The 19964-nt window shown below is 41.0% G+C and overlaps 3 protein-coding genes and 2 non-coding genes across 5 annotated transcripts; 3 read left to right on the top strand and 2 right to left on the bottom strand.

Moving 5' to 3' along the window:
* Positions 1–1001: 1001 nt before the first annotated feature.
* LOC124164922 (cold and drought-regulated protein CORA-like) lies at positions 1002–2473 on the top strand. Its single transcript, XM_046542153.1, has 3 exons — positions 1002–1074; positions 1525–2403; positions 2463–2473. Exons 1-3 carry the CDS (start codon positions 1002–1004, stop codon positions 2471–2473), a joined length of 963 nt encoding a protein of 320 aa, XP_046398109.1.
* Positions 2474–2513: 40 nt separating this feature from the next.
* Positions 2514–4214, top strand: LOC124164921 (glycine-rich cell wall structural protein 1.8-like). Its single transcript, XM_046542152.1, has one exon. It carries the CDS (start codon positions 2514–2516, stop codon positions 4212–4214), a length of 1701 nt encoding a protein of 566 aa, XP_046398108.1.
* A 9373-nt stretch (positions 4215–13587) lies between these two features.
* On the top strand, positions 13588–13661 carry Trnai-aau. Its single transcript has one exon. It is a non-coding gene; the product is annotated as a tRNA-Ile (tRNA).
* Positions 13662–14500: 839 nt separating this feature from the next.
* Positions 14501–18229, bottom strand: LOC124165753 (transcription factor Adf-1-like). The gene is made up of 2 exons (XM_046543242.1): positions 17669–18229; positions 14501–15420 (listed from the first exon to the last, which is right to left on the bottom strand). The coding sequence occupies exons 1-2, from the start codon at positions 17799–17801 to the stop codon at positions 14732–14734; spliced, it is 822 nt and encodes a 273-aa protein (XP_046399198.1). The 5' UTR covers positions 17802–18229; the 3' UTR covers positions 14501–14731.
* On the bottom strand, positions 18199–18272 carry Trnai-aau. Its single transcript has one exon. It is a non-coding gene; the product is annotated as a tRNA-Ile (tRNA).
* Positions 18273–19964: the final 1692 nt, after the last annotated feature.

Here is a 19964-nt window from a genome sequence, read left to right as displayed (position 1 = left end):
CAGCGATCCATACAATGACGGCGGATGAAATGACCGTCTCAAGGGATCATTTTCCGCGATGCTTTGAGGTATGGAAATCCCATCCCTTTTTTCCATCACTCGGCACATCCCTTTTTCCATAGCTGAAAACATCGCTGAATCCGTCATGTCATTTAAATGATCAATTGAGAAAAGGAATTGTAATCAAATATTACATTAACAATACGATGGGCAACTTAGAGCATCTCACGCATCATTTCCTTCCCTTGTTCCGAGAAATCTGAGACGTCAAAAAAAACAGCATACCAATCCACTTTCATTGGGTGCAAATTGGTGCAACCCGAAATCTCTCCGATACGAGAGAATAGAATTTTTTCGTACTCGAGATGGCATTCAAAAGGGATCCGAAAGTGAATCGTCTTTTTTTTCACCGCAGAAGACAGCATCCACGACTCGCTTCATTGCTAACGGATAAAAAGGGAGATGGCACCTAGAGGCGTTATTGTTCCTCGCCGATGAAATCGAAAGGTTGGAGAGCAGGGTCCAAATGATATAAGAAGAGGCGAAGCTTTCCCTTCTCCCTTCCGGAGCTTAGACAGTATAAATACTTATTCTGTATCGTGGAGTCCCATACTTTAGTCGACATCTCACCACCAGCTCCACTGCTCTCTATAGGGTAGGCGTCTACCGGAATAAAGCGAACTGTATTGAGGTGTTTCCTCAGGGAACTAATCGACGTGAAATAAGTTTACTTTGTATATTTCAAAAAATTCTATCATACACAAGCCCGCGTCTCAACAACCCCCAGTGCATGACCTTGAAAATGCCCACATATTCGTCGCAGCCCGCATATCACCGGTGGATTATATTGTTTGTGTGCCATGCAAAGTAAATTTACTTCTCGTCGATCGTGATATAGAAAAAAGATCAAAAAGGAATCACACGCAGCGTAGTTATTAAATGTTTGTACAGTATTCGGAATGATGCATTAATGGCAAATATTTTTTTTAAACTTATTATAGATGAAGACGTTCCCTGGGCTGATTCTGCTGGCTACATCAACATTTTTGGCGGCAGAAGCAGTGACAGTACACGGTAAGTTGACAAAAATACAATAACAGTAATGACGAATTGCTTAATTTTTTGTACGATTTGAGTGACAACTTAAATACCCCAGTTTGGGTCATTCGTTTTAATATATTGGTATTGGAAAATCTCTACAACTGGCTTACTAATTAGTATTATTCCTAAAACGGTTATTCATTGGCGGTTATACTACATTTTCATAAAGAGGGTTATACTTTTGACATCGTATTCCTTCTGTTTTCGTGCAATCAAATTTATATGCGCTGAGAGATATTAAAATGAGGTCTCTTTATTATCACCGGAAGGATTTGGCGTAAAAGTGATGACGGTGATACATAATTGATATCTTTTGTGTCTAAAAATCACGCATCATATGAGACACGACGCGGCAAAGGTATGGATTATTTTTTTAAATTTAAAATACATGAAAATTGTTTAAACAGAATAAATTATTACCAGGATGGAAGGATGAATCGCACTATCGCCGGGACGCAGAAGATGGCCCACCGACCAGCGCCCAGCATCCTGCACAGAGCGTGGACGAGCAGTTTCCCTACGTAAAAGAGGAGACAGTGGCACGTGACCGCGTGGCATCGGAGACGTCGCACAACTGCGGAGGATGGGGTCCGCTGGGATCTGGAGAACATCACGGAGGCAAGAGACAGATCGGGGGCGAAGAGTACTACAGGGGCGATGATCATCAGGGTGGCGGAAACCATCACGGGGACCGCGGACTAATTACGAGTGCTGCTCACCAACAGGCCAGTGGACAAGTCACTGTCGGAGCGCACTATGAGGTAGAAGAGGACGATGGGGGAGGGATTCACCGCGGGGCCAGGTGGCAAAACGGTGAAGAAGTGCATCACGGGGGAGGAAAACAGAGCTCAGGAAGTGGGCAGAACTGGGGTGGAGGACACCACGGGGTCAGCAGACAGATAGAGGGTGCTGTGCACCACGTGGGCAAGGCAGAGACTGGGGGCAGGATTCACCACGGGGCCAGTTGGCAAAACGGTGAAAAGGTTCACCACGGGGGAGGAATACAAAACTCAGGAAGTGGGCAGAACTGGGGCGGTGGACACCACGGGGATAGTAGACAAATCGGGGGTCCCACGCACCACGTGACCAAGCCACTGAGTGGGGGAGCAGGGGACCACGGGGATGGAGTGATCTACGGTACCAGAGTACCGGACGGAAGCCGAGGACCGACTGCGAGCGAAGGACGCTACGGAATCGAGAAACACCAAGGAAATGGAAAGCCACACGGGGGAATCAGGAATATCGGGAGTGATGTTTATCAAGGGGATAGATCACCTACTGGTAGCGCAGCGGACCACGAAGGTGAAGTGTACTATGGGACCAGAGAACGAGACGGGGGACTGACTGCGAATGTGGGGCAGCACAGAGGTGAGGGTGGAAAGCACCACATAGGAGGAAGTGGTCATATTGGGATGGGAGTACAGAATGGGGGAAAGTCGGAGACTGGAGGCAGAGAGGGGTACCACGGGGATGGGGTTAATTACAGATCCCGTGGACGTGAAGGAGGAGTATTAGCAGTGAGCGAAGGGAACAAAGTGGTTGGAAAGCAGCATGAGGGTAGCGCATTCATCAGAGGCGGAGTATACCACGGAGACAGTGTCCAACACGAGCCTAGCGGACAGCACGGGTTCGTGGGAAACCACGGAGGCGGAAAACACCAAGAAATCGGAGGAGGGAACAGAGATGACAGAGGGTACCAGCGGGGTGGAGGAAACCATGGATACCACGGCGCTGGAAAGCACCACGGGGGCAGTGGACGGACCGGAGGCGAAGTGCATCACAGCAGCGTAGGACACTACGGTGGATCAGGTCAGCAGGGGGGAAAGGGAGACACGAGAGCATACCATAAGAACGGAGGACAGTACGGAGGTGCGAAGTACCACGTTGGTGGGAAGCACCCCGGAGGAAGTGGACCGGTCTTCGAGAACCATGAGAGCAGAGTTCACCACGGAGGAGATGTTCGCCACGGTGGAGGAAAGCACCTCGGTGACAGAGGGCACCAAGACAGCAGAGGGAACCACGGGGGTAAGTCGCAAACAGGGACTGGAGTGCCCTATGGGGGCAGTGGACAGAACGGGAGAGGAAGGCATCATGGAGATAGAGGATTGATTTTGAGCGGAGGGCACAGTGCAGACGTAAAGCACCACGGCCACGGCGCGCACCACAGTCACGGCGCGCACCACGGGAGCGGAGTGCACCACCGTGCCATTGGACAGAATGGAGCTGGCGAGCATCATGTATCCCACGGATCAAGAGGAGGCGGACACCACCACGACACCAGAGGATACCACGGAGGCAAAGTACAAGACGGTGCTACAGTGAAACAAGTGGGCGGAGTGTACCAAGGGGAAAAAGGCTATAAACCCCTCGGCGCGCACCAGGAGAATGGAGGACGTTACGTAAAGCCCCAAGAGAGCGGAGCTCCGTACGTGGGCAAAGGACAGAACGGACCAGGCAAACACCAAGTGAGCGCCAAGCACCATGAGATTGGAGGGCAATACGGGATCAGGGGGGTGAAGGAGGGTGGGGGTCCCGATAGGCACCATGAAGGGAGAGGGCACCAAGGTGATGGAGTGCACTATGGGACCAGAGGACCCGATGGGGAGTTTAGACAGATTGTCAGCGAAGCCCACCACGATCTTCGAGCATTTTTGGGGGACGGTGAACTACACAAGGGTACAAGACACCACCACGGCAAAAGAGTTATCGGGAATGGAAACCACCAAGGATACCACGGAGGCCGGGGACAAAACGTGTTGAGAGGAGAACATGGTAAAAGAGGACATGAGAAGAGTGGAGTTAGTACCGGGACCAGGGGATACAACAAGGGTGCAGGGTACCATTTGGACAATGCATATCGCGGAGCCAGAGAAGGGTATGCCGGTAAACATGAAGGTTTGGAGGGTGCGTCATCCCTGCAGTTAGGACACCGTGGTGATGGCGCAGGGCATTTGGATAGGGGGCGTGGCCCATATGGAGGGGGCGGGGCTACAGTGGGTGTCGGTGGAAGTGATGGCGTGCGCAAGTGGGGCCAGGGAAAATTATCAGCATACAAAATTAACCTCACTTACGGCTATCCACCACCCAGCGAAAACAATTCGCACCTGAGTTAAAGGTATGTTATTTTAAATCCAGGCGGGTTAATATGTATTTACGAATTGTGGCACATATTCGGTCAAAGTCAAAGATTTAGCGAAAAACGTGCATTGTTTGTTAGTTCAATAAGTGACCGCCTCAAGCGTGCAAGTAACGTTTCACTCAAGGCCTCGGATATTTAATTACTATGGCCTTGAACAAAAAAGCCTTATCTATAATATCCTTATCTTTGGTAAGATAAGTAAGTTTCTATGGCATTGGGATCACTTCCCCTGGAAGTCTTACATAGTTGTTGTCGAGGGAAATGAATAAGTTGTTGAATGGTTAATATGAAAATCCCAAATTTCACCGAATGTGGTCGTTTTCATTCGGAAATATGGAATTACCCCCCCACGGCGAGGGACTACGTTAGCATTCATCATGATATTGCTACAAAGGGCAGCTGGTAACGCAAGTCATCGTCACGTCATGCGGTCCACCTAAGACGTAGAGCAGAGAGTAATAAAATTCCAACCGCTTGGTATTGCGGTATCTTTCTAAGTCGTTGGATAATAAAATATTAGGTGATATTCGATTTTTTTAAATAATTTTAATTCGACCGATAATTTTGATGTGTCACTAACAAGAGAAGCAGGATTTAGGCCAAAGGATACCAAGGATTTAAGCAAAAGGTTGAGGTGATATTGTGACATGCAATAAGGAAATCATTATAGGTATTTCGAATGCAACTCTACTATTCTCACAAGTTAACTAAGAGGAAGAATTCGTGAAACCATCTTTCTGGGACACAAGAGACACATAGCTTCTAAAGTAGTATCAAGGTATTCATAACGGTGACGCTTATATATCAATTAATTTACGCTTTAGAAGCGGTGCTAAATTGCTTTTATCGATTGAATCCCAGGAATTAGGAATCAATAATGATACACTTCTTGCAACGACGCGCAATTTACACCTCGGTCCTGTGATAGTCGTCAGTGATGAGTCGGGATCTTTTTTTCAACCAGATTTTTTTCACTCAAAGTAATCCCATGATTTTGAACTATTAATTGGATATTACCTCCATTAACCTGAGAAATTGAGTTCATCTGAATGCCAAGCATCCGTCAAAAAATCCATGCATAGTATACCCTGATGTAGTTATGTGTAATGCATGTTTATATATGATAGATGTAAGATCCCGATGCATTTTCTTACTCTATTATTTGCTTGCATCAGTCGCAAATTCGTTCCATCGCAAGTATTTTGCGTCAGAAAAACGGCGTAATGAGGATAAATTACCAAATTAAGTTTCAATACGCCTATTTGATTAAATCCGTTCCATACTCTTACCACTATTGACGCATATCCCTCACAAAATGCCGTGCTTCCATACGAAAATGCAAAAAATGTACTATATGGAGAGTAATAAATTCGCTGCTAACTAAACCCTACCATAGGATTATAAGAATCGAAATAAATAGCTGTCAAAAAAGTGAGATAAATACCGGGTATTTCTAAATGAATATCGGGGCTTTAGCGTTTTTTAACATGTATTACACTTGACTTGCAGCTATAAATCATACACCAAATGAAAGAGCTACTCAAACAGTTTTCTATGATGTTTACATGTTTCACATGTTTAATGTGTGCTATATTCGTCACGTGGCACACATCAAGACGAAATGCGAGTTCCTCCTTAACGTCTCTGGAGTAATTGTTGCAACAGCTGCTCCAATCATGCCGCATTAATTCGAAATGGTCAGCTTGCAGTGGAGGCACGGATTTTATTATCATCTGGAGAATCACAGCCGAGCTTAGTATGGAACGCACATTATCCAAAGACTACAGATTCCATCTTTGCATACTATAAAACACAAAAACCTTTCTGTTCATTAGTTGCCATCTTCGCTTCTAGCGCTTTCTAACAGATGGCGGCAGAAAAAGTGAGTGCACATGCACATTGTTGCCAACAAACAAAACTGTTTGAGTTGCTCTTTTATTTGATGTTTCATTAATAGCTTTAAATTTGGTATAATAAATATTATAAGCGTGGAAACTCCGATATTCGTTTAGAAACACCCGGTATTAGGGGTTTATGGAGGTGATTTCCACATGCCAAGTAAACACGACTCTCACAAGTTTCGATCAAGCGTGAACGAGATTTCTTTTATATCGGCTAATAATAATAAAAACAATCAAACTTAAAAACGCCCACAGGAAATTCATGGTTTTCCCAGTTAAAAGAAATATTTTGAAAGGCCACTTTCAAAAAGAATTACATTAATATAGATATGAAGTCAAAATGTATTATGCATTTATCCTAGAATTGCAAAGGTATGATAAACGAGAGCCTTAACACCTGAAGTAGGGTAATAGATGAAGGTTTTAGGGCGACATTGTTCCAACGAAAAATGCTCAATGATAGTTATAACTCATAAAATCTCTGCAGTTCCAGGAGCAAATAAATATTGAAAGAGAATTTTTTCAAGTAATAAAAGAAAGTTATATTGCATGCCCATTGAATTTTGTATAATTTAAGGTGTGTTCATATTGTACATAATTCGAATTGTAAATAAAATAATTTTTTGTTAACATAGTGTTTCTTCCTTCATGGGCATATATGTTTACTTTTTAATGTGAAAGGTGCAGTTTCTCGTACATTGCACATGGCAATTAATTACATTTGGAACTTCTAACCAGCAAGTTAAAGGTAGTATAAAGGTAAATGGTATCCATTCACCAGTGAAATAAGCATAATATTTTCGAAAGAGCATGGGGACTAATTCTGTAAAGGCTAGGTAAAAAATTGACGTTTTTGAGGTATTTTTTGTCAAATTATTAGTCCCCATGGGATATGTCCATTACTATGTCTTAGAGGAAAACTGCGATAACTTAGGTAAACATTTTTAGCTCAGGAGCCAGGTAATGTGAAATACAATTAAGAAGTTCTCGAGGAACAGCATTCACTAAATCAGATACCCAAGGCCGGTGGCTCTGAAGTAAGAAAAAATGGAGAAGAAGAAGGTCACGGATTTTTATCAAGTTTTGAAATAACACATCGAGGAAATGCCAATTTTCATAGACGACAGAAAAATTTACCGCCACTTACGAATGCGAAAAATTCTCTTCCTTCTATATGATACAATGTGGCTCTGGTTTGTATTTCATGAAAATCGAAGTTGTATGAGGCGACGACGCTTATATTAGAAGCATAATTGGCTTCACAATGTTATCTTGACAATTTACGGAAAGCTAAATGTCTATTTCCACTTCCTTGACACCCCTATAGACAGATAACGAAAGTTAAAAAGGGATTCTATGAAAATATTTATAACGTACCTCTTCAACCACTTCAAAACTTCAAATAGTAACTGTATTCACACCTTGGGTATATCGCGGGTTGCAGTACAGAAACACCCTAATCCTGGAAGAGAAAAAGGGACTATTAAGGGTTGCGTCAAAAAATTCACCCTCGCTTGGATATAAAACTCTTGGACACATAAAGGGAATCAAATGTGATCATCATATTTCATTTTTAAATTTTCGGAATTAGCAGCCAAGTCGTAACGCAAGACCTGGGGCTCTCAAAAAACTAATAAAAAAGCTGATGATGAAATGAAATGATAATGAAATATATTCACAGGAGTCAACAAACAAACAAGCATAAAGAGAGGTAGAACATCATTTTACGCAATTGCTACAAATTATTCCAGCGGAACAATATTTACCTAGCTATACGAATCATTAAAAGTCGTGCACTGAAATATAAACATTGGATTAAATTCAATTATTGTCAATGTTCATAGCGCATACAGCCAACACATATTTATTCATGCTATCAGGATCAAATTTCATGCCAAAAACTTAAACACGTTCATGGACATTTTATCCCACTAATTTTCTGGGAGACAGGCCAGCTGTTCCAACTCGACGCTCTGCATGTACAAATTAAAAAAAAATATTCCCCATTTAATCATCGACTCTCCGCATCAAAAATGAAGAACTGTGTGCTCTATATGGCGCTTTTATACGCTGTCGATAAAACATTCATTCAAAGCCATTTTGAATACGTTATTGAAGCGCAAATGGTACCTCAAAATACCGTTAGCATGCAACTCCCAAAACTAGAATTGTAACATAGGCTTGTCGCAGTTCGTGGATTAACCATCTGATGATTTAAAACCACACGGACGCAAGGAACCGTTCGTTTTTGCTAGAGGTGGGTTAATCTGTTCATATTAATGAACCATTCACTTTGAACCTGTTCAGAATAAAGAACTGTTCAAAGTATCTGTTCATGGCGAACATTCGCGGTCATTCAGGTAGAAAATACTGTTTATCGGACGTTTAGAGTGAATGAAAGCTTACAGTGGTATCATATGGTTTGTGCAGCTTGTCATAGTAATTTCAAGCAAATTCTGTCCCGGGCCTTTACTTGGTTATCCGTGAGGAGGACAATATCTTCTGTCAATTGCAGAATAAGCCATAATTAATATTTATCATATTATATAAACAGTTTTATGACGACCCCCTCTAAAATTGTCTGAAACCAAAGGAAATGTTGTGAAAGCACTAAATTTCTCATAATTAACCTGTCTATTCATCTAAAATTGAGTTTAGGGATTAGTTAAAAAAATGGCCACCAAAATCCAACGGTGGCGCGGCTATCATTGTTAAGGAAGATACAAGCAAATGATCATAGCAACATATTAGTTTATGTAAACAAAAGGAGCAAAATTGGTAAATAAGGTGATGGAATTAAAGGGAAAAGACGATAAAGATAAGGAAGGCATTTTACAATGTAATTTTTGAAAAGTCAATTACTTAATCTTTCCGTATAAACAAAAATTTGTTTACATCAAGGCGCATTCAAAGGAAAAGAGGAGATATATATGGTTGGAAATTATTCATTATTTATGAACGAGCCCACTCCCATTTTTTGCTTTGAAAACACAGTAAGGGGAAGCTCAATACAAGTGCATATGCACTTTAAAATGTATGTTCCGCAAACGAATCCCTAACCGCACGGTTTTTGTCCTTGCCATCCGATATTGCACAAGGCAGGCGCTAGAGAGGAATGGTTCCGCAAAACAAGAGGTCTGCTTTCAAGAACATTCCGAAAATATAGTCTTCCCGTGGGTCAATCCATCCTTCAAGAGGTCTTGAATGGCCTTGGCATACCGGCTCCGGCTGCTCCCCACGTTGGCGCTGGTCGCAATTTGCGATTTTATGCGAGAGCGGCGGAATGATTTTAGAAGTGCCAGTATTCAACCGTTTTCAAGGAGAAGAGAGGGCGAGCCAAAAATACTATATTAATTCCGGGGTCTACGTTGTCAATGCTGCCTTATCATTAGCGTAACTATGGGAGGGATGAGGGGATGTATCCCCCCCTCCCCCAAAGACTCAGAGAAATCAAAAAAAATATTGAAATATCTTGTCTGGATTTGATATATAATAACTGCATCTGCTTAAAGTTGAATTTTGCGTCCCAAAAATATGTAGAATGCATTTTCAGGCTTGTTATTGTTCAAAAATTTTCTGAATTCGCCGTTTCCTGGGGGGATTGCCCCCACTAACCCTCCTCTTCCCCCCAAAGTCCCCACATCCCCCCCAAAGTCACCTAACCCCCCTCCCCCCCCAAAGCCTATTCCTAGTTGCGCCACAGCTGCTTTTTACGCTAGAAGATTTAGTTTTATGACGACCCCCTCTAAAATTGTCTGAAACCCTAAGAAATGTCGTGAAAACACTAAACTTCCCAATATTTATCTGTCTAATCATTTAAAATATAGTATGGGGATTAGTTCGAAAAATGGCCACCAAAATCCAATGGCGGCGCGGCACCGATTTTCTTTCGTTTTTTATTATGATTAGGAATGAAAAATACAGGGGTCCGTATTTTTTCCATTTTTCGCTGATAAGCCGATGCACGAATATTACAAAAAGGATCCAAAACACGGCCTCTAAATGCGCTGTCATCCACCGCGCATTTATATGTGTTTACATAAGTCACCACTCGCGTCCCTGATGGAAAATGTGATCCGAGTTTCACGCGGAAATAAGTTATAATTAGGGGTTTTAACCGAATTTTTTTCACATGATGATTTGAACCAACAAAGTCAATACTTTTCATCACTCTTCCTCGCAATTACAAACATGATACTGCAAAATATTGGAAAAAGTGGATCGCGTTGCAGTCATCACCGCGCCGCAGACCCTTCCGAAAACCGATCAAAATGCAACCGAAGTGGCAACAGAAATCAGCCTTCTATGGGGTGGAATTGGGCCTCCTCTATACAGCCCCATTAAGCCGATGACTTCACTATGAACTCATATTCCTTGAGAGTCACCGGGTATCTGCTACTCATCTTTCTTGTGCATGAGCTGCGAATGGTTCCTTGTTACTTAAACTATTTAGAGCTATCCCTTCCCTCGAGGAAAAGTTTACCCTGAACAGGCAAATTAAACAGACTTCTTTTAAGGTCACCAACCTGTTGAAAAGTGGGCGGCCATTTTCGCGTTTTATTTTTACCCCATACTGATGAGAGCAGGACTAGACTAAGATTATTTTATCGGCTAGGCAGAAATTAATTCATAAAACCTTTTTTTCTTTGTGTCAGAAAAGTTTCTTTTATGTGTGTTTGTTAATATCTTCAATTATTCTCAATTTAGTTGGTACTTAGTTTATATTCGATGACTGTATTTTGGTGAAAATCATCATTAAAAGCTTTTTTCAGCTTAAGATAACATGAAATATTGATAGAGAAATCCACCAATGATAAAGACCTGTATGGCGGTAGGAATGCGTCATCTAGATGCTCACTAGGCGTCTGACCCGCATTGCAATTGGAATTTTTTTCCCGATAATGACAACGGGATAGTCGCTGCTTCCTCAAGGACACCCGCGCCTGTCGTCTGGTCACAGCAGGAAGCAGAACATCCCAGCCCTTATTACAGTGAGTGCCACGCCCTCTTCTGCAACGGATGACAGGGATGATAGCAACTACTCCGCCGCCATTCATCCTCGATGATACGGGAAACAAGAGGCGGGTGTCCAGTAGCGGATACAGAAAACCCTCAAGTGGGGCGCATAAGATATTTCGAGCTATCTATACTTTTATCGAAATGAAAATATTAAGAAAGTTTTATTTACACTGATTATACGCATATACAAGAAAATGCCATCTCATGGCATTAAAAAGTTACAATTGTGGTTATGCAATGTTCGACAATGAATGCGGCCCCGCAAGGGGGGGCGCGCGTCCCCTGCGCCCCCATACGAATCCGCCACTGCGGGTAACAAGTACCGTCTGACAGACCCCGCACTCTTCGTATTGAGAAGATAGTTTGGGGACTGCGGGATGGAAACAGCATTTTATTGCAACGATTAGAGCAGTAATTATTTGAAGAACTTAGTCCTTCGGACTCTAGGATAAACATCATGAGTTACAGTCGGTGGCGTAACTTGGAATATGCTATGGGGGTTATCGAGGGGCCATCGGGGAGCGACCCCCTCTCCCCGAGCGATGGAAGGTGCGGGAAAATTTTTGAATAAAATGACATCTACATAATACCCTGCGAGCCACCTCTGGGGTGTTTGGCAGGGGGTTGTTAATAACCAATACGCAGCAAGCAATTGGACTCCCACATGCACACCACACAGTCAAAAAAACGTCACGTATACTAACAAATTATACTACCGTATGCTGTTAGAAATTATAATAAAAATTAAGAAACATGCATTAAGTTATACATAAGTTAGTAGGCCATACTACAAGCTATCTAATCTATTTGTGAGCTCTAACGCTGCCATTATAATCTCTTATTGATAGTAGAAAAAAGACATTCTGAATACGTTCGTTCTACAGTCTATCTCTCTTATTTTATTTATATTATCTGATCTTCCGTAGTATGTATGTTGGCGTCCGTAAGATATGGTTAACTTCGCTAGAAAAGACACTGCTCTTGAATTTATCTAAAAGGTTTAGTCTATTTTTCAATCTACGGTCCGACAGAGATTCCCATCCGAGTTTTTCTAAGAGATCAGTCACACTAAAAAAAACTATCGTAACACCTTTCCACGTACCTGGCAGCTCTTCTTTGCACGCCATCAAACACTGTTACAAAACCTTTTTCATGAGAGTTCCAAACACTGGCAACGTATTCCAAATGTGGTCTAACGAGGGAAAAGTAGCTAATTTCTCTTACTTTGTCGTCGCACTTTCCTAATATTCTTTTAACAAAACCCATTTTACGATTAGCTTGACCTATTATTTCCCGAATATGTTTATTCCACGATAAAATGCGTGGAATTACATTTAGCATCATTTTGGCACCTAAAATTTGGGTTTCACTCGTAATTCCGGGGGAAATCATCACCACACGGAAAACGTATACAATTGTTTTAAATATTTTTTAATCTCTGAGGCTTTGGGGGAGATCTATCCCTCTCACCCCCCCCTCCCCACCCATAGTTACGCCACTGGTAACAGTTATGAATATATCGATGGCTAAGTTCTAGCAACAAGTATCTCAAAAATAGCAGATTTTCATGGGAGGAAAAAAACTATTAATATTTATTGCTTGCATACCGAAATTAAAGACCAAAAGTTCATTAAAAATGAAAAAGAAGCATTCATTTGCAAACAAAGAGTTGTTTTTTGCTTGTATTTTATTTTTTTAACGTTATTACGCTTTTTTTAAGATACCTGTCTCAAACCGTCCGAATTTGCGATACGTGTTGTTAGAACTTAACCATCGATATGCACTCCCCCAGTTAAAATTAATACACAGTTACATTACCAAACAGAAAAAAAAGATCATAGCAGAAATAAAGAATGACACATATGAGATAATGAGTGAATGGCTGGCCGGAGTACCATAAAAAAAAAACAATCCTCGTTACCAACCTCCATCGCGCAGACCTGCAAACTAATAAGTAGGGATGAGCGAGTAGTACTTTTTGATCTCGAGTCGAGTATCGAGTCAGTTGAAAACTACTCGCGAGTTTCGAGCTGAGTCGTTTCGAGTATGGTAATTTCAGGCAACACAACAATGGGCCAGGACCAACATATGGACCAGGCAATACAACAATGCATACTCTAACATATTCTCATTTTTTCAATCCCCATGTGGATTTTTTTCCGAATGATTAACTTGATGTAGAAAGGGAAATATAATGAGAAACATTGATCGTAATTATCACAAAATTGGGAGAGGAATGACAATTAATTCCTCTTAAGTAAATATATTAGCACTATTGAAATAAATTCAAGCAATTTGTTGAGTGTTTCTTTAATGTATGTATGGATTAACCGAGGGTAGAAATGATTGTGTTATAAAGATAATGAAGGCTGGGGATATCTTCATCTTAGTTTTATTATATTTAAGACCAGAGAACAAATCACAGCTGGCCCATTAGCTCAGTTGGTTAGAGCGTCGTGCTAATAACGCGAAGGTCGTGGGTTCGATCCCCCCATGGGCCATTTATTTTTTCCGTGTCTAGCCTACCGTGCGGGGAGTGCCTTTATCGTTCATATAGATTTTATGTTCAGGGAAGGGCCGATGATTTTTGTAATCTTGTAATAATTTTGCAATGATGTAAAAGGAAATCAAATTTCCTTTATCTTTCTTTGGCTCGAACAAATCTTTCTCCCACTGCGGTCATATGAGCTGCCTAAAGGTCGGGACACACATAACCGCAACGAGCACGCGCCGACACACGGCCGCGGCACGGACGACTGTTGGTGACGGTGGTAGGAGAACACACTGGCCCGTCACTGCTCCCAGCGACGGTCGTCAGAATTGTCTCATTTCTGTTCCTAGCGTGGTGTGTTTTTCTGATCTCGATCATGTTTTCAAACTTTCGGAACAGTGATCAAGCGGTGATTGCCTTGGCTCTAGATGAAGAGGAAAAAGAGGAAACTTTGAGGAGGCGAAGAAAGAGAACTTGGGTGGACAGTGCATGGAAATCAAGACCCATTGAGGGAGAATTTAATACCCTGTTTCATCGTCTCATGGACGATGAAATCAAGTTCTACGGATATTTTCGAATGACACAAAATACCTTCCATCTTCTCCTCTACCAGCTCCAAGAACACCTGAAGAAGAACGATACTTTTTGGAGGAGATGTATTCCACCAAGAGAACGTCTGGCTGTGTGCTTAAGGTATGTGCCCATATTTGTGCGTTTTTAGGAGGTGTACATATATGTGTGTGTGTGTGTGTATATATATATATAACACACACACATGACCAAATATTCTTCTTTTCTAATTTCTGTTTTTTTTTTGCATAATTGTATAAGAGAGTCACCAGTGGTAATAGAAACACAATATCAAAAAATCAATACTTTAATTGCCAAATTTTTAATAGTAAACATGTTAACATTATTATTTTTACAATTTAAAAAATGAGGCGTGGTTCATCGTATGCACGCAAAGTGGATTTGTTTTTTGTTGGTTGCTTTCGTTAGGTGATTCATTGGTGAATGATGAACGTGTGGAGGAATCATTGCTGCATGCGACGCTAGTAAATGAGGCGTGGTTCACCATGTTCAAAATAAGCTGTTTGTTAATTGTTGGTGGCTTTCGTTTTTTGATATCTGCTTCAACTCAAAGTCTTGCACAATGGTGAAAATTGCAGTTTTTGCCTGGTTTAACAGTACGGGGTCCAAAGATTTTAGAACTGGAGCCAAGCCAGCAAGAAAAATATCAACAGGGTGCTGTTCAGGATTGGTTGTATTAACTCTGTTTTTTTCTGTCAATTTTTCGGCTAATATGTACGCCATAAGTTGGCTCGAAGGAGACTCTTGCGCCGGTTTTTCATTATTTGATCCTCTTCGTTTAGCATTCAATGGCCTAATAAAGTGGTTTATTTTCCCATAAATGGCTTGCGTGGACTCAGTTAGAGGAACTGGAGAGGTAGGCTGAACTGTAGTCTGCGAACTTGTACCAGGATATTGAAAAACATCGTTTTGGCTTTCAAGCTCACTTTCGAGATAATGTTCAGGCTCTTCCACTCTTGGGTCAAATTCGGAATCATCCCTTTGGTATTCTATTGATGGCACATTTGAGAGGGTTTCTCTTTCCACAATATGAGGGAGCAAAAATTCCAAAATGTCTTCGTACTTGTACTTTTGTTTTTTGGCTGCAGCTTGTCCTGATTTTGTCTTCCTCTTCTGTAGAGTTCGACGGAACTGATCTCGAAACGAAGCCCACCTTTTCCGGCACTCTTCCGGCCCTCCTAAAAACAAAAAATATTCTTTTAGGATACTAATTGTATGTTAAAAACTATCAAAATATCTTTTTATCAGGTTTCTTGCAACTGGGGATACTTTCAAGACAATTTCATTCAGCTATAGGCTGGGGAGATCGACCTTAGCTGCTATCATTCATAGTACATGTAAAGCAATTGTGGACTTTATTCAAAACGAGGTCATGCCTGTGCCAGATGAAGCAAAATGGAACACTGTGACATCTGAGTTTTGGGAAAAGTGGCAGTTCCCCAACTGCATTGGAGCCTTGGATGGGAAGCATGTTACAATTCAAGCTCCGAAGTTATCAGGCAGTTTGCACTGGAATTACAAACACTCATACTCCATTGTACTTCTAGCCTTAGTTGACCCATGCTACAACTTCATTGTAGTAGACGTCGGAGCTTACGGGAAAAACTCGGATGGAGGTATTTTTTTTTAACTCGAATTTTAGAAGAGCTCCGAAGCATGGCCAGCTCAATGTTTCCAGGGGTGGAGCACTACCTGGAACAAATTTCGAGCTGCCAATGGTCATTGTAGGTGATGAAGCCTTTCCCCTTAAAAGGTATATGATGAGACCTTATTCTGGAAAAGGTTTGACGGATGACAAAAGGATATTTAACTACCGTCTAAGCCGAGCTAGGAGGTTTTCTGAAAATGCGTTTGGAATTTTGGTACAGAAGTTTCGCATTTTCTCCCGACGGTTGCAAGGAAACCCTGAAAACATTACGACTTTAGTACTAGCTGCTTGCGTCCTCCACAATTTCATAAGACAAAATGAAGGAAGTAACACATGTCAGCATTAAATGAAAGCAAAGATGGGACTGAGAGCACCAGACTCCCTAGCAGGGCCTGCAATCTTCAAGACCTACCCCGTCTACGAGGAGGGTCAACAGGAGATGCGTTTGCTGTTCGAGAAAAACTCAAGGATTTCTTCAGCTCTCCAGTTGGAATTGTAGAGTGGCAAGCGAGGGTTGCACTGGGAATATAATACACCCAAGATTTAACGCCAACTAACATTGGACTTTTACGTACAAGTAGCGATAATATTTTGAACTTCAACTTTCAACTGTGGAAAATTCAACTGTGTTCGCGCGTTAATTATTATTATATTTTTTTTTCTTTCTTGACCTCTTCTTAAAGTTATATCTGTATGTTTTTTGTGAGTTCTTGGAGTTTAGGTCTAAATAAATAAAAACCAAATTTATCCAACGTTTCGATATAATTGTATATCTTCTAAAGGGCTTAGTTATGAAAATGAAAATGAGATAAACATATGGATGAATTAAATATGATATAATTAATCGTAGCGGGCGTAACTTAGTGGAAACCCATAATCGCAGGAATAGAAGGATTAACAACTTTGCTATTTCCACATTGTATTTTAATGGCACCGACCATGGTTTCGTTACAGAGTAACATTATCAAGACGGCCCACCTTGATAATATTACTCTGTAACGAAACCATCAATAAAATACGATGTGGAAATAGCAAAGTTGTTGATCCTTCTATTCCTGTAAATATGATATGATAGTACAATTCGGAAGCATAAATATATAAAGTTACAATACTGCCTTTAGTTTATAATAAAATAAAATAACAAATTCAGTATTAAATAATTGATAAAAGGGAAACACAGGAGTTCAACGTAACTTAATTTGTGGTGTTTGCTTGTTTATGGTACTTAACAAAGATTATTTTGAAGTCCATGGTTACATTCACAAAAAAAACAATTAAGTAAAAATAAATTATACTTAAATTATCAATATCCGATCTTTTATTACAAAATTTTTCATTTTTTTTAATCGTATATAATTTCTTTTATCAACCGTTTCGTTAAAATTGATTCATTTTCTAAAATTTTGGTATTAGTAAAGTCGAAATAATGGCTATTGAATAATTAAATATTGTATAAATAAAACAGTTATGTGCCCTTGCACAACACACCTATAGCACCAGATTAAAGAATATACAATTTATTGACATTTTAGACTGCCCTGACTCTTAGGATAATTATTAAAATTGTATATTCTTATATAATCTGTTGTTATAGCTGTGTTTTCAAGGGCACATATCTGTGTTTTATTTTTTATTGATGATTTGTGCTGTGAATTCCTATTCATTAAGTACTGAGATGTTTGACCAATGTAGAAACTGTTGCAATCTTGTACATGCACTATATACGGTAAATAAACACCCTGTATAACAAAATGAAAGAATATAAAAATGTGACATACCTGGTGCTTTCAGTTTCTCGGAAATCATTTTCCACACCCTTTCCTTGTACTCGGCATTCCGATATTTATCCTCAGTTTGGTCATACAGAACTGGGAATTTCCGCACTTCTTCAATAAGTTTCTCGCTCTCCATGTTGCACGAGCCCGCACCGTCACCGTCAAACTGTAAACTGAACTAGTCGGTGACGGTGCGGCCTCGGCGCGGTCTCCGAGCACGACGACGGTGCTGGCACGGTGCGGTGGAGTGTGTCCCTACGCGTTTGAATGCATTGATTTCCTTTATCGCCGTAGCACGTCCAACACTCGGCCGTGTGTCGGCGCGGGCTCGGTGCGGTTATGCGTGTCCCGACCTTTAGGCAGCTCATATGACCTCAGTGAGGGAAAGATTTGTTCGAGGCAAAGGAAGATAAAGGAAATTGGATTTCCAAATAGTACGATTAACAAAATCATCGCCCCTTTCCTGAACATTAAAACCTATATGAACGATAAGGGCACTCCCCGCACGGTAGGCTAGTCACGGAAAAAATAAATGGCCCATGGGGGGATCGAACCCACGACCTTCGCGTTATTAGCACGACGCTCTAACCAACTGAGCTAATGGGCCAGTTGTAATATTAATAATGGTCTAAGATATAATAAGAGTAAGATGAAGATAATCCCAACCCTCATGTTCTTCATCACACAATCATTTCCACCCACGGTCATCCATACTTAAATCCATACGTACATTAAAGAAACACTCGACAAATTGCTTGAGGACTGATGTCTCCATGTTTCTTGGTTTCACCGCGTGGATTTTTCTTTGTGACGACAGTTTCGCCGGTATTCCAACCGGCGTCTTCAGGTCGATGACGGGATTCAATTTTTGGTGAGTTATATAGTTCATTTTTGGCGCCAATTTTTCATGCTGGATGCTGATTGGTCCACCTTTTTTTCTCGTATGACCCTCTTCCACGAGCTGTGGAGAGGGTAGCCGTCTTCTCTATTCATGTTTTCCGGTGTCTTGAATATTTCGATAGCCTCCTTTATTAGCCTGGGATAATATCTATTTTCTTTTGCAACAATTGATGCTTCGTCAAACGGTATCTGGTGTCCGGGTTCGCTCCATGCATGCTCCGCAATGGCGGAGAGCTGAAATTGCTTATTTCTTGCGGCTCTTGTGTGTTCCTGGATGCGCACTTTCATTGATCTACACGTCTCTCCTATGTAGTCTTTGCCGCATGAACATGGCACCTTATAGACCCCTTCTTGAATGTCGTGCGGCAAAACGTCTTTTGGACCCGGTAGCACATCGCCAGGAGATGGCGGATTACAAAAAGAGGATTGAAATAAAATGAATAAGGAACAACTTTCACTTTTTTAATCCTTTTAAGTGGAAATCCTTAAGTTACTTTTATCGAAAAACTTGACCTCACTGATAACTCTCATATTACTGAGTTTCTTTATTTAAAATAACAATATGATTATTTAATTAACTTAAAATTAGTTTATTTCAACTTCAAAAGTATAATATGAATGATACCATGTGAAATTTCCAACAGCCGGAACAAAAAATCAATTTTTTTGTCAAAACGAAAGATATAGAGCAGTTTAAATCAACTTTTTTTGGCATGCTTTCATGAATATTTTTCGTGAAAAAGGCATATTTCCCAGTCCAACTGCCTTAGCAAGAAGTAATCTGGAGCTTATTTTATGGGACAAGTTATGTGTTATCTTGTCGCAAAACGACGGAATGAAATTTAGGGCGCTCTCCAATCACCTTGCACGGGATAGGTCACATCGCGACAGATTGAAACACAAAAGCGCACACTGAAACAGACGATTGGAACGCATCTACGCTGGTGTGTTTACAAATGGTGGACTGATCGGGGGCGAGAGTTAGATGTTCAAATGACCTGTCGCTTATGAACTGACTTTCGACACATGAATAATGAAGAAGGATGATAATTGTTCGTCTATTTCATTTTGTATTTAGAAAAAGCACAAGTGAGTAATAATAGAAAGAAAATAATGGAATTATCACTACTTATTAATTACCTCTCCCGTATCGCTACAGTGCTGGGGCAGGTAGACTTTATATCGCATTTCTGGATTGAGAAACATATACAACTTAAATTCATTTCACGCAGGTAAAGCCGTAAAAAAAAGTTAACACCGCATAACAAATCTGCCTATTCCATAGAAATTTTGCGGTAGTAAATCATAATTAATGGAATGCAATTGATACCACATGAACGTTAAATGAAGTTTTGTGCATACGCCCAGCTATCCATGTAAGCCAATGAAATAAATCTGC

This window comes from Ischnura elegans, chromosome 9, assembly GCF_921293095.1.
Source record: "Ischnura elegans chromosome 9, ioIscEleg1.1, whole genome shotgun sequence".
Classification (NCBI taxonomy): domain Eukaryota; kingdom Metazoa; phylum Arthropoda; class Insecta; order Odonata; family Coenagrionidae; genus Ischnura; species Ischnura elegans.
Note: the sequence above shows the minus strand (reverse complement) of the source record. Positions and strands in the feature narration are given on the sequence as shown.

What these genes read in the sequence shown, in the direction of transcription:
- LOC124165753 (XM_046543242.1), bottom strand. Translation starts at nt 17,801, where the DNA reads ATGGAGAGCGAGAAACTTATTGAAGAAGTGCGGAAATTCCCAGTTCTG. An exon ending in CGAGAAACTGAAAGCACCAG is followed by an intron (nt 15,421 to 17,668) that starts GTATGTCACATT and finishes TTTTGTTTTTAG; the next exon opens with GAGGGCCGGAAGAGTGCCGG.
- LOC124164922 (XM_046542153.1), top strand. Translation starts at nt 1,002, where the DNA reads ATGAAGACGTTCCCTGGGCTGATTCTGCTGGCTACATCAACATTTTTG. An exon ending in AGAAGCAGTGACAGTACACG is followed by an intron (nt 1,075 to 1,524) that starts GTAAGTTGACAA and finishes AATTATTACCAG; the next exon opens with GATGGAAGGATGAATCGCAC.
- LOC124164921 (XM_046542152.1), top strand. Translation starts at nt 2,514, where the DNA reads ATGGGAGTACAGAATGGGGGAAAGTCGGAGACTGGAGGCAGAGAGGGG.